The sequence below is a fragment of the Antechinus flavipes genome, chromosome 3 (assembly GCF_016432865.1).
Source record: "Antechinus flavipes isolate AdamAnt ecotype Samford, QLD, Australia chromosome 3, AdamAnt_v2, whole genome shotgun sequence".
Lineage (NCBI taxonomy): Eukaryota > Metazoa > Chordata > Mammalia > Dasyuromorphia > Dasyuridae > Antechinus > Antechinus flavipes.
The window spans coordinates 85601669-85615797 of NC_067400.1; the positions used below are offsets into that span (position 1 = coordinate 85601669).

At 38.5% G+C, this 14129-nt stretch overlaps 2 protein-coding genes and 2 non-coding genes across 4 annotated transcripts; 3 read left to right on the forward strand and 1 right to left on the reverse strand.

The window, feature by feature from the left end:
- Positions 1 to 2357: 2357 nt before the first annotated feature.
- LOC127553248 (uncharacterized) lies at positions 2358 to 4409 on the reverse strand. The gene is made up of 2 exons (XM_051983840.1): positions 3610 to 4409; positions 2358 to 3575 (listed from the first exon to the last, which is right to left on the reverse strand). The coding sequence occupies exon 1, from the start codon at positions 4407 to 4409 to the stop codon at positions 3690 to 3692; it is 720 nt and encodes a 239-aa protein (XP_051839800.1). The 3' UTR covers positions 2358 to 3575; positions 3610 to 3689.
- Positions 4362 to 10149, forward strand: TPT1 (tumor protein, translationally-controlled 1). Its single transcript, XM_051990525.1, has 7 exons — positions 4362 to 4507; positions 4900 to 4972; positions 5074 to 5359; positions 5760 to 6010; positions 6450 to 6555; positions 7146 to 7262; positions 8546 to 10149. Exons 1-7 carry the CDS (start codon positions 4480 to 4482, stop codon positions 8546 to 8548), a joined length of 864 nt encoding a protein of 287 aa, XP_051846485.1. The 5' UTR covers positions 4362 to 4479; the 3' UTR covers positions 8549 to 10149.
- Positions 8341 to 8469, forward strand: LOC127558502 (small nucleolar RNA SNORA31). The gene has a single exon (XR_007952881.1). It is a non-coding gene; the product is annotated as a small nucleolar RNA SNORA31 (small nucleolar RNA).
- LOC127558503 (small nucleolar RNA SNORA31) lies at positions 9615 to 9745 on the forward strand. The gene has a single exon (XR_007952882.1). It is a non-coding gene; the product is annotated as a small nucleolar RNA SNORA31 (small nucleolar RNA).
- Positions 10150 to 14129: the final 3980 nt, after the last annotated feature.

A 14129-nucleotide genomic window follows, 5' to 3' on the forward strand; every position in this document is an offset into this window, starting at 1 on the left:
AATATAAATTGATAAATTTGGTTGGAAAGAAAGACAACTAACAACTAGAGAACGATGAAAAACACATTAAGGGAGGTAACACTTGGATTGAACCTTGAAAGGTTCTAAGAATCAGCAGTAAGGACAGAGATGGGATAACCTGTGTTTGGACTTGAACAGAGGTAATTAACTGTCCTGTACAGGTCAGAGTTTGGCTAAAGCTTAGAGAGGTTAAGAAAAGAGTAATCAGCCTTTATAAATTAGATGCTATTTCTCTTGATTCCTAGAGCACACAGTGCTCTATTATTGCTGCTTCATATACTCCTGAAAATCAGAATCAAAATTATAAATCAAAAAAAAGCAAAGTCCTAAACTACACAATTTATTATTAAAAAGGGGAAAATTATTCAACCACCCAGAATGAGAAATTATACTACTTTAGTTTAGTTTAGTTTTACCTACTATCTGATTTTAAAGTCATTCCATTATATGCTATGCCAATAGTTCACAGGCTCTGGCAAGTCCCAAATCAAACCGAGAACACTTTGAATGTTAGCCCAGAGATGAGTGTATTGCTCTCTCTGGAGCAGTGTGGCTAGTTGGGGGGTTTGGGAGGATCATCTCATTCCTTTTATGGATATTAGTCACTACTCCCTAAGAAATGATTTTTTTTTTTTTTTGGTTGTTCAGAAAAATCATCTACTAGGGTAGGAATCTACTATGAAAGAATTAAGATTTGTGTCTATAGTGGGAATACCCAGGGATAAAATTAAGAATTCTTGAGATAAATTAAGTTTTATTTAGTTTCAAAAAGGAAAATAACTCAGTTTCCTCTTTTTGTTTGTTTTTTTTTTTTTTTTAATAATATTCGGTTATATTTAGGTCGGCAGCATGTGAATTAAACTCTGGAAGTGGCTTCAAAGCATGTAGCTTTCCCTGATTACAAAGACATTTCCAATGGAAAATTTACTAAATAAGGAACCAAGAAATGTGACACCCAATTGGTCTTTGTCAAAAATTATTAAAGTGAACATGGATAAGCAACAAATTTTTTGTAACTCAGTTTCTTTAACTAAAAGTGAGAAATAACATATTCAAAAATGTTTGTAGCTGTTCTTTTTGTGATGGCAAGGAACTGAAAATTGAGGAGAGGGGCATCAATTGGGGAATGGCTAAATAATTTATGATATATGAATGCAATAGAATACTGTTTTATAAGAAATGATGAACAGCCTGATTTCAGAAAAGATTGGAAAAACACGAACTGATGCTGAGTGAAGTGAGCAGAAACAGAAAAATATTGTACACAGTAACAGCAAGATTATATGATAATTATGATAGATTTAGCTCTTCTCAGCAATATATTGATTTAAGATAATTCCAATACAACTGGGATGGAAAATGCAACTTATATCCAGAAAGAGAAATATAGAGACAAAGTAGATTGAAGCATACTATTTTTACTTTAAAAATTCTTTTTTTTCTTTTTTTGTTGTTCTGGTTTTTCTTTTCCAACACAACTAAAATAGAAATATATTTAAAATGATTATACATGTAAAACGTATATCAAATTGCTTGCTATCTTGAGGAAAAGGTAGATAAGGGAGGGAAAAAAGAAAATTTGCAACTCTAAATCTTACAAAAATGAATGTAATTAGAAAAAATAGAAAAATAGAAAAAAATAAAAGTGAAAAATAACAGCTCTTGGAAGGATGCCAAGAGGATACGGTAAAGGCATTGAGTTACATAATAATTCAACTGACATGTATTGTATTCTTTTATTGTACAGTATTGCCTCTCTATTCATAATGGTATTACATTATTACTACTCATAGCAGTAATTACCTTTTTCTTTAAAAAACAAAACACATTTATGTCTTTTGTGTTTTTATCAGTTATTTTTGACCTCTCCCGGAATGAATTCTTTCCATTATCTGACTATATATTTATTGTAACTAAATAGGTCCCCACCCCTCTACAATAAGGAGGTATGTTTCACTCATCAAATTAATCAGTACTTAATCAAATTAACTTTGACTATACATTGAAGGACAAATACTAAAGCTTAAATTCTTTATACCATAATGAGAAGGCAGGATTCATTCAAAAGACTTTGCTAGGGGCAAAGATTGAAGTAAAAGGACTATGGCCAAGGATAAGATGGATAAATAGTGTCAAGAAAATAAGCTTGGGCAGACTTTAGGAGATCGTGGAGGCAAAAAGGGCCTGGTGAACTTAGCCGGATATGACTGAAAAATAACAATGTATCACTATTTCTTTCCAGTACAGATTGCTCTTAGTTTTGTTTTTTTTTCCTTTTAGTCTGAGTTCAACCTTATAGTGATATATTTACAAAATGACAATCATTATACACATCATTTTCTTGATTGTGCTTATTTTAATCTGCATAAATTCTTGATGAGTTTCTCAGAATTCCTCGTATTTATCATCTTATTAAATATTTAATCACATTCACATAACTACTTTTTTTCAGCAATTCCCCTATTTTTTTTTTAAAGCATAAAACTATCAGTTTTAATACTCACATCTATTATACTGCACCAATTGTAATTTTCCCCTCACCATTGTCCTACAAAGCACTCTACAGTTACCTATCTAAAAGATGGTAAAGATTAAGATATCCCTAATAGATGGCATTTCTAACAACAATATATAGTAAGAGGAAAAAAGTGCCATATGGTCCTCTCCCTTCCCACTAATGATTTGTGTATAAAATCTCGACCTTTCCTGCAACAAGGGAAGGTCTACCACTTGAGAACTTCCAGTTTGCAAACGGTATTCCTCATTCTGAAAGTGATGAATTATATTGCTACTGGATTTCTAAAACCTGTCTCTGCTTTGTGCAGCAATAGAGCCACAGCTCACAGAACAAGAAAGCAACATTCAGTTAAAAGTGTGTAAAATGAAATGTTTGTTCTAAACGACATCTTAAGTATTTCAAGCTCTACATCTAGGATGTTATCAAGAAGGACATTTAGCCTTGGACCAGAGAAAACTTGGAAGGTGACATTGCCTCTTGGGAAAATTTTGTGTCTTAAGTGTCCCTAGCACATAAGTTTAGTACTTAACGTATAAAAGAAGCTAAATAAATGTTTGTGGAATTAAATTGGATAGGATTAAATAGGTCTAGTATTTGAAAGGCCTCTTTGTGAAAGGTAGGTCAAATTCTGCTTGGCAAGGGAGGGTTAAAGCTGGGGGAAAAAGGCATTAGTTGTAGCAGTAAATTGAGGCTTGATGTAACAGGGACATGCTGGGATAGGTGGTTTTCCCAAAAATACGCAGGCAGAACGCTTTAATGTTTAATTTGGACCATCGACATAATTTCCATCACTGTTAAGTCTGGATAATCAACAAAAGTATAAAGAATCGCGGTCCATTGGCAGTGTTTGCCGTTTTGAGGAGGACATACTCACTGAAGACCTAACCACCAGTTCCAGTACAGCCCAGGACATCCGGGAAGCCTCCAGTTAACTATCTACAAGTCCAATGGGTTGGCCCCCTAGAGGTCTTTGGGCACACGTTGGATGACCACATGGGGCCGGACAAGAGCCATCCGCCCGGGGCGCACTTCAGGACTGCAAGTGGCCGCAAGTTCCGGCCACTTCAGACACGAAAGGGGAACTCGCGAAGTGCGGTCCAGGGGTGTGCCTTAAGCGAAGGGGCCGCGGACAGGCCGGCCTCGAGGCTGCTCAGGACCCTCCAATGGCCTCATGATCGCTTCCTCGGCTCGGAGCCCTTCCCTCCCCACCCCCCACCCCCGTAACAAAGGCAGTCCGGCAGAGCGGGAGTGCACCAAGAGCCAAAGATGGGAAGGGGGACATCCGAGCCCCCCAAAGTTCTACCAAACTAACGGGCGGCAGCGGGAGGTGATTTTCCTCGCCACGGGAGTTCGTTGGCACACCAGGAGCCACCTTCGGGAGGGAAGGGCCGAGGACAAGACAAGGCCTCCACCGCAGTACAACTACCGTGGGGCTGGTCTCCCCCAGCGGAAGGGAGGCGGGGCAGGCGGGGCCAGGGGCGTGACCAACGAGGAGAGGCCTGGCTTTACCCGAGCCCCGCCCCCTTCCGGCGGGGGCACCCCTGGTGAGCCCGCTGACCCCCCCCAAGCCAGACGGGGTCTGGTGACCCTCCGCCCTTCCCCCCGGACACGGGAGGATACGTCGACCCTTTTGGAACGGAGCATTGTGCCTTGGCGGGAAAGTACCTGGATGCTTCTCGGTTCCATCCCCACGCCCCCTCCCCCGCGGGGCCTGCGTGACACGTCCCCGGTTGCAGGGCTTCCGGATGCACGGGGGTGGGGGGGGCAGTGACGTAGGGGGAACGTGCCCTCTATATGAGGTTGGGGAGCGGCTGACTCGGCCTTTTCCGCCCGCTCCCCCCTCCCCCCCCAAGCGCCGCTCCGGCTGCATCGCGCTCACACCGAGCTCCGGGCCCCCGCAGCGCTAGCGCCGCCACCGCCGCCTCCCTCCTTCCGCCGCCATGATCATCTACCGGGACCTCATCAGCCGTGAGTGCTGCCCGCGCGACCCCTACTGCCGCGCGCTGGGGAAAAGGAAGAACTGGGAGGGGGAGGGGAGGGGAGAGGAGGGTGGACGCCGCCGCCGCTGCCCGGGGCCTCGAGCCTGGCTGGGCGCGAGGCGGCCTGGGGCGGGCGGGGGGGCCGGGGAGAGGAGCGGCGCGCGCCCGCCGCGAGGCCTCTAGATCCCGGATGGGCTCGGGGTTTTAACGGGGGGGAGGGGGAGAGAGAGATGGCGCGCGCGCGGGGCCGGCGGCCCCCGGGAGGGGGGAAATGGCGGCACTATCGCTGAGGTCTGTGCTGGAGAAAACCGGGAAGGGGAACGTGTGCTTCGGGGTGGTGGGGAGTGAGCCGGGGCCCCAATACTGTCTATCCCCGAGCAGATGATGAGATGTTCTCCGACATTTACAAGATCCGGGAGATCGCGAACGGGCTGTGCCTGGAGGTGGAGGGAAGGTGAGGCCGGGGTCGGGCTGGGGCCGGGGCGGGGGTGGCGACGCGGCGTGGCTCGGGTTTCCGCAGCACCCAGGCCGCAGGCGTGGTGACGAGGGAAGGAGGAAGGGAGGTTGTGCAATCCACCTCCTGGCGGAGGAGACGCGGTTTCCTGGCGAAGGCCCCCGCCGAGACCGAAGTTTCCAGGAGGTGTTGGAGAGAGAAGCCCGCTCCCGAGGGGCGCTGCTGCCGCCTCTGGCGCCTGTGGCTCCCTGCAGCCAGGCCGAGTGCGGGAGAGGGGGAAGGGAGAGGCCTGACAATATGGGCCTATCTGGGGAGGGAACCCGAGGACTTCCCCGGCGGAATCCGCCGCTGTCCCTCCCATGCCCTAAATGCGCGCTGCTGGGGCAGGCGAGGCGTGCGAGGCATGCCCTGGCCCCTCTGGTTTCAGAAGTGTTTAAACCGAAAGCCAGCTGCATCTCTAATCCTTTGTCTTGGCTTTGATGGAATCCTTTATATTTTGCTTTACCAAAGCAACTATCAGCTGTGATCGAGTCAATTAGTTGCAAAAGGAAGTCCGGAATGCTTGGCTTCAAGTTGTATTTCAGACACATACTTGACCCTGGTTGTCATTTAAGTGTCTGGTATTCTTTGACAACTATTTTGCAAAACAGCTTTTCGAATGGTAGAGGGAATTTCCTCCCTTGAGAGTTCCACATATTGATAATAGGAAGCCAAAAAAGAAAGCTAATTTAATAACATTCCTAGACTGTATTAAATTGGCTGTTTTAGATGTTATTTGGCAGCTTAGATGTTATTCATAAGTCTTTTTTTCCCTTGTATTCTTCTCTGCCTCTTTTTTCTAACCCAGATGGTCAGTAGGACAGAGGGTACCATTGATGATTCACTCATCGGTGGAAATGCCTCTGCTGAAGGTCCTGAGGGTGAAGGAACAGATGCCACTGTAATCACTGGAGTTGACATAGTAATAAACCATCATCTGCAAGAAACTAGTTTCACAAAAGAATCCTACAAAAAGTACATCAAAGACTACATGAAATCGTGAGTTATTAATGTCTTTTACATGACTTAAAGATTTGAACATTAGCTATTCAGGATTAAAATCTAATGGCTTTAAGGGATCTAAGAGTACCAAATGTAGTGTGTAAAAATTTACCCAGATTTTTAGTGAGCATTGTGAAGAAAGGATTGGGCTGGTTGGTAAAGCTCTGTTTGCATGAGATGGCCATTAGCACAATGATTAATAAGCGAGCCATTTTAGAATTTAATCCTTTGGATTTGTATTTGTATAAAAACTATCTTGACTTCTTGATGCTGACATTTTGGGGAATTTACAATTTGGATATTGTAGGTTACAAGGACATGACCAATGTGAATCTTTTGTGTTTCTTCTGGGTATTTAATTGTGAGAAAATAATTTCAGTTACTCATTTTCTTGGAATCCGTATTTTAAGAAACTAAATAGAATCTTTTCTTTTAGAATCAAAGGCAGACTTGAAGAACACAAGCCAGATAGAGTAAAACCTTTTATGACGGGAGCTGCAGAACAAATCAAACATATCCTTGCTAATTTTAAAAACTATCAGGTAAATATCTTCAAGTTGCAGATCAAAGGAACAATTTAACTGGTTTTCCCCAGATTACTTAAGCAGTTTGGCCACTTTGGTATTTAGGAATATATATAGTTTGCTAACTTGTGGAATGTTTTATTTTAATTTTGGATACCATTAGGGTTGGTATAATGCCTCCAAGATGCTTCTATAGGGTTTTAATCCCAATTGATAGAACATTTTTTTTGGGAAATTCCAGTCTATTCCAGAGCAGAGTTTAGTTTGTTTAAAAGTACTAGAAATATTCTGTCAGAATCAGAATGATTTAACTTTCCCAAGAGACTCTGCTTTCCGAAAGATTTGTTACTCCTTAAAGGCAGTCTTGCTGGAATTCCAGCTGTGCTTTTGTTGGTAATCCTCCTCTATTTTACAGATCTCAATTTTTGACTATGAATGTATACAGGTAGAATGGGGAAGCTATTTGGTGCAGCATATCAAAGGCCTTAAATTTAGACCTGGAAGTTGAAGGGGCAGAAGAGGATGTAGAATCCCAGTGTTTTGTATCTTCATGGTGATAAAAATCATATACTTAGTGACACTTGTTTCTCCCTTACTCTTCTCAAAAGTTCTTCATAGGTGAAAACATGAATCCAGATGGTATGGTGGCTCTCTTGGACTTCCGTGAGGATGGTGTGACCCCATATATGATTTTCTTTAAGGATGGTTTAGAAATGGAGAAATGTGTAAGTAAAAATAAAATATTTTGGTACTGGACAAGTAATTTAAATAGAATATAGTTGAATGTTAGGTTTCTTTGTAACTTAGATTTGGGTAATGTAAAAAGTCACAAAAGTTTAATGTTATTTCCACACAATCAAGATCTAATTTTTTGCCTTTAAAGTTTGATTTTGTAATAAAACTTAGTTTTTAAATGCTGAAATTATTCATATATCCATACATTTCAAACCATACTAAAAATTTAACTGATAGAAAATGTTTAGATAGATAGATAGATCTATCCTATTGGACCAAGTATGTGGATATTTCAAAATCTATTTAAGAGTTCACATTTTGACTTTGAGACATACTAACCTAAAGCATTATAACCTTATTTACATTTTCAAGGCTACATTTCATTTGCAATAATCATATAACATAATTTAGTTTGGGATTAGTACTGATGATTTAACTGAGGTAAAAAAATTCATTGGTAAAAAAAATCAGGTCACCATTTCTTGAGATTCTACTATTTTGTAAGGCACCAGAAGATTTGCTATAGGAACGGGGGTACAAGGAGTTCACAAAAGATTTGTATGAATCAGAACTATGTTGGAAAGGACCACTCTTAGTTTATAGATGAGGGAACTGAGAATCTGAATTTTTGACCTGAAGGTGGTCCTGTATAGCTAATATGTGAAAAGTTAAAAGGTTATTAAAGAAGATCCTATGTTGGTGATAAGGGAAAATGTAGAAGTAGAGAGAGTCATTTTGGAGTGGAAAGTCTCAATTTAACAGGAGGTAGAAGGTAGGTTTTATTTTTAATTGGGAGTTTCTTTTTTATTACCATACTCCCCCATACATAGGGGAATCACCAACAAGATGCATATAATAGAAATGCCGATCTAAGAGTTGTCAGAAAAGGTTGAGGCCAAAAGTGCTTCAACATATGTTTAGAAAAGGGAAATTATTTCTTCTATGCTTTTACATAAGGTTTGAAAAATTTGGCCAAAAAAAGGTAGTTTATTGGAAACAGTGAGAGCAAAGCCAAATAGTTTAAAATTCTGTTTATTAGGGATTAGGTAAGCTTTGATAATCATTTACCTGCATCCACTGATAGACCTTGAACAAGTTACTGTTGTTCACTGGTTTGCACTAGGGTGCCAAAGAGAAGTCCTCGCGCTTTCTGTCTGTCTCTCTGTGGCAGCCCAGATTGAATAGAGGAATACATTTACACCAAAGAAATAGCCTTTGTTGTAGCTGTTTAATATTGGGGGAAACCCTTTTAACCCCTCTCCTTTTATTGCAGTAACAAATTCAGCTGATTACTTTGAACCACCTGTCATCATAACTGGCTGCTGCTTTTTGTCATCTACACAACACCAGGACTTGGACAAACTTGGACTGATGTCATCTTGAGCTTTATTCATTTATTTTTGACCTTGATTTATTTGGAGTGGAGGCATTGTTTTTAAAAACATGTCATGTAGGTTGTCTAAAATAAAACGCATTTAAACCCATTTGAGAGAATTCCTCTTGGTCTAATGTTTTTTAAGCTCAAATTACAGTAACTTGCTACAGTTGTACCTCAAGGATCATTGTAGAGATCATTGCCTGGTCTTAGGTTACTTTTCTGCATAAGACTCTTCAGATAGACTTTTCTACAGTTGACTGCTTGTGAAACTGGAATCTAAATTCTGTTTGCTAGTTAAACCTGAATCGAATAAGGGAAGAGATGCCCACAAATGTGCCAACAATATGAAGTGGACCTTTCTACATTTTCATTTCATCTACAAGCTGAAGTAGAGTTAACTCTGGAAGAGATTACATCCAAACTGAATAAAATGAAACTGTAAAACTATTGGAAGCTGAGTACTGACTGAGCTTATTTATCAACCAACTCTAAATCCAGGTTATTTACCTTGAGTCAGCAGGGAGACAAATACCCCTGAGATTCTGGGGATTGTAGATAAGGATACCTAGTTGGCAGATCATGTGATGGGCAACTGATAAAGGATTGTCAATGTTGAATCTACATATTTTATACTTAATTACTTTTTCAAATGGACTTTTAATGAGGAGGTAGCTTAATTTATGGAAAATAGGTTGAGTAGGTTGTTCAACTTTTTAATAGTGAAAAGTAGAAGAGGGGAGTGTATGTATCTTTTAAAATGCATGTTAACCAAGTAGGGAAGAGACATTTAAGATAAGAGAAAGCAATTAGGGAATTTTGAGATAAATTATCTTTTTTTTTCTTTTAGGTAAATGGAGGGGAAGGAAGATTGACAAGCCATAACTAGCTTTCACAGGAGTGCAGTTAATGTTTCAAAAAATAACGAAAACCCCTGTTCTGTAGATGTCACATGAGTTGATCATTTATGCATCTCTTTGACAGACCTGGAGCAGTTATGTCTGCTTTTAAGGTTTCCACAAAGATGCAAGAAAAATTTTCCTCGCGCTTTCTCTCTGCCTGATTATGGCAGTCTAGATTGAATAGGGGAAAACAAGAGGTGACTGAAAATTCATTGCTTCATCTTTATGTGAATATTTTAGAATCCTTTTGTAATTTTTATTCATAGGCATTTTGGAATGAAAGTTGACAAAAATGTATATCCCAGCCCTGTCAATTTTCTCTAGACATTTTGATTTGGGCAGGTTCTCTAGTTTGGGATAATTTAGAATTTTGAATATATGGGTCCAATTCTGAAAATAGGATTTGTTGCAGGAGTTTTTATGAAGATTGAGTACATAAATAGGACAAGTCTGAATTGATTTCTAAGTGTTAGCTTGTAGTTAAAAGTCTCCATCCAATAATAGAAATCAATGATACCTAGAAATCCCAGATTGATTTTTTTTTTTTTTTAAGAAGCTCAAGTGTTGGATTCTATAAATAAAACTGAGTTTTACGGCTGATGTTATGGTCTGTCTTTATTCCTAATAATTTATTTGGTATTTTGTTTAGAGAGTAATTAAAGCTAAGGATTACCTAGCTCATAATTAGCTTATTACCTTATATAAGGCTTCCCTTTATTTTACAAGTTCTTAAAATTACCATATGTGAGTTTACCAGTTTATATGAGTTGCAACCAATCAGAGGGTAGACAAAGGACTAAAAGTATGAGGGGGGAAATAGTTTAAGTGGAAATAGTGAGGTTAATTATAAAAAGTGCTGAGGAATGATTGGGTTCCACTCCGTCACAGGTTTTTGACAAGTTTGGAACCTGTTTTGGTTTGCTCAATTGTACAGTAACATTAAAGTTACCTTGGATTGTCAAAATTTCATCTCTAGGAATAATCCAGCTCTTAATTATTTGAATGCAAAGTGCTTATGGGCTCTGTAGGGTCCTATCCAAAAGTAAAATCTCTTGATCCTGTGGTAATAGATCTATGAGACACAAACTTATCTGTTAGATGACATAGTTGGCATTCACGATTCCTTGATTTAATTTAACCTGCATTTGCCTTTAGCATAACCTTGTAGATGGAATACCTTTTATTCTACCTAGAATACCTGTAGGTGAGGAAATTGTCAGAATTGCATTTGCATATTTGGAACTGCCTTATTTCAGTTCTAGTAGAGCCTGTATAGCCAGCTAGGGAGTTGTTCTTGATGGGCATCATTCACTATTGATGCTTTAGAACAGGGAGGTGATTAAAATCAGAAGTGTAGTTCCAATCCCTTCCTGGTATACTGAACTTCATACTGAGAAAATTATTCCAATATATTTAGAAATGCACAAGATAAACAAGATTTTTATTGTGTTTTCCTATCGTTGATAACCTTATTTAAAGCCCTTATTCTAATCTTTTTTTAAAAAATGGATATTTTGGAACAGCTAGGTAGCTAAGTGGATAGAGCACCAGTCCTGAAGTCTGGAGGACCTAAGTTCAAATTTGATCTCAGACACTTTAGCTGTGTGACCCTGGGCAAGTCGCTTAATCCCAATTGCCTCAGCAAGAAAAAAAAAAAAAAAAAAAAACTCCATTTCCCAAAATAAAAAGGGGAGAAGGGGAAGAAGTTCTGCAAAACTAATCAAATGAGTTGACGTGCAGTACAACTTCTTGTAAACTTTCTATACTAGCTTTTGTAAAATGTGTAATTTTTTAAAATTAAGATTTGATAATCAGCAATAGTCCCAGGAAAATACCCTGGCTGAATCATCTGTATGGACTAATCTAAAAACATGGGAACATGGGTCTTCCTATTGGCAATCTTCATCTTTATTTCTGCACTCCCCAGTTCCAATTGCAATGCCTTGCTCCCACACAACAGTTGCTTAATGAATATTGGTGGAATTCTATCATCCTTTGCCATAGGAATTCCAGCCAGGGCTATTCCTGACTCAAAAAGACAGATACTGGCTTTGTGATCGTGCACCCCCAGGCAACTCTAAAATCACGAGTTGATGAGCATGTACTTAAGCTAACTCTTCACCAGGATCTTCCTGTACTAGTGGAAGAAATCTCAGATCTAATTAAAAAACAGCAAATTAGCTGATGTGATGACACATGATAACATTGTGGATAGGATTCCTAGTATTTAAATTTGAATTGTTTTTGTTAGGCTTTCCAAAAATTCTACATACTGTAACAATCCCCCTTAGGGTTCCTCAGACTATCAGTGTCAGAATAATATGAGAAAAAGCAAAGCGGGACTTAATTTGAAGGCCTGGATTCATATCCTGCTTCCCATACTTCTCTGAGCAAGTTATTGCAACCATTCTTGAAACTGAGAAACTTTTGATGAAAAAACTTTTATGCAACAAAAGATTGGTCATATTTAGCAACATCAAACAAGAAATATATAAAGCGCTAGTTCTAAAAGTTATAATCTTTGGCATGTCACTTTTTCTTTAAAAAACAAGTTGAACTAAAGGATAATCACTTTTTATTTTACAAGGCAGCATAAGGTAGTGATCAGGAAAAACAAAACAAAACAAAAAAAAAAAAAAAACAGGTTTTAGAACCAGGAAGACTCTTTCTTAATAATTAAGGAAAGGTACCACCTGTAGAGAAGAGAAGGGATACATGGCAAGCCTAAGTGATATAAAAATTAAGACAAAAAAAAAATCGATTAAAAACCACAAAAGAAGGCCTGAGTTCTAATTCTGCCTCAAACATTTGCTAGGTAACTAAGTAGCCTTTCAGCCTGAATTTCTTTTTCTATAAAATGGGGATAATAACAGTACCACTGTTGTAGAATTGTTGTGAGGATCCTATGACATAAAATATATATAAAGTACTTTGCTAACATTAAAGCACTTTGTCCAATTATTATTATTATTCCCATTACTCTCTTTAGAGATTTTTGCATTCTCTGACTCATCTCTGGAGCAGAATGGGAATTGGATCTGGAAGAGAACAGCACTTCCCCAGCTAATTTTGCCAAAGAACCTTTATGGGCTTAAACTATATTAACAGAATCCATAAATGTTAATTTGAGAATATAGAATGTTCCTGAGATATTAAGAGTGGTCAGAAAAGTATTTAGAGGGAAATGTTAGAGGAAAATAGAGTTTATGAAATCCATTTTCATCTTGAAAAAATTGCCACACATATTAAGATACATAATTTTATATTGGTTAGAAGTAAAATATTTGCTATTTGACATTTTCTCATGGAATTCTTGTTCAGATTATGTGGAATTCCAAGGTTCAGTGGAACACAATTTGAAAAATGTTAGGATACAGGAACATAGTCTAAAAAATGATGGCCTTAAAAGGAAGAACTTGGGAAATCCTACTAAATTTGCCCCGTGATTACAAATAATGTATTAAGGTCTCTGATTCCAAGATTACTTTTTAAAATTTTTATTATTTTTTTCTAGATCATACTTTTAAAAAATTGTTGCTATCTTTTGCTTTCATATCATTTCAATTTCTCCCTGCCCCCTCTCAGAGAACCATCTCTTATAATAAAAAAAAATTATTTTTCTTAAGAAAAAGAAGTGGAAAAGAAGAATAATAAACAAAAATATTCCATACATCAGGAAAAAATACAGTATTCAATAAACATAGACTCTTCAAACTCTGCAAAACATCTCTTCATAGAGGTCAAATTTGTAATATTTTGTTGTTACAATGTTTTTGTTGCAATCCAAATTTTGCAACATTCATTTATTTTTATTATAATTTTTTTATTGACAGTACATATACCTGGGTAATTTTTTACAACATTATCCTTTGCACTCACTTCTGTTCCGACTTTTCCCTTCCCTCTCTCCACCCCCTCCCCTAGATGGCAAGCAGTCCTATACATGTTAAAGATGTTATAGAATATCCTAGATACAATATATGTGTGCAGAACTGAACAGTTCTCTTGTGCAACATTCATTTTTAATTGTTCTACGGTGGTAGCTCTTTCCATTTATTTTTATTATAGTCAGTGCTTATAAAGCTTTCTTGGAATCCATTCACATCTTTCCATTCTTCTCTATCTTCCTTTTGGAATCCTTGAAGAAATTCCATTTCTTATTATATTAATATATCACATTTTGACCAGCTAATTCTCCAAAACATGGGATGATGGATGCTACATGATTTCCAAACTTTTTTTTTCTCAGTAGTATTTTATTTTTTCCCAAATGCATGTAAAGATAGTTTTCAGTATTCATTTTTGTAAAACTTTGTATTTCAAAATTTTTTCCCTCCCTCTCTTACCTCCTCTTTCCCCAAGAAAACAAGCAATCTGATATAGGTTAAATATGTGCAATCCTTTTAAACATATTTCTGTATTTGTCATGTTGTGTAAGAAAAATCAGGCCAAAAGGGGAAAAAAAAACACAAGAAAGAAACAGACAAATAAAAAAAAGTGAAAATACTAAGCTTAGATTCATATTCAATCTCCACAGTTCTCTCTCTGGATGCAGATGGCATTTTCCATCCCATGAAGAG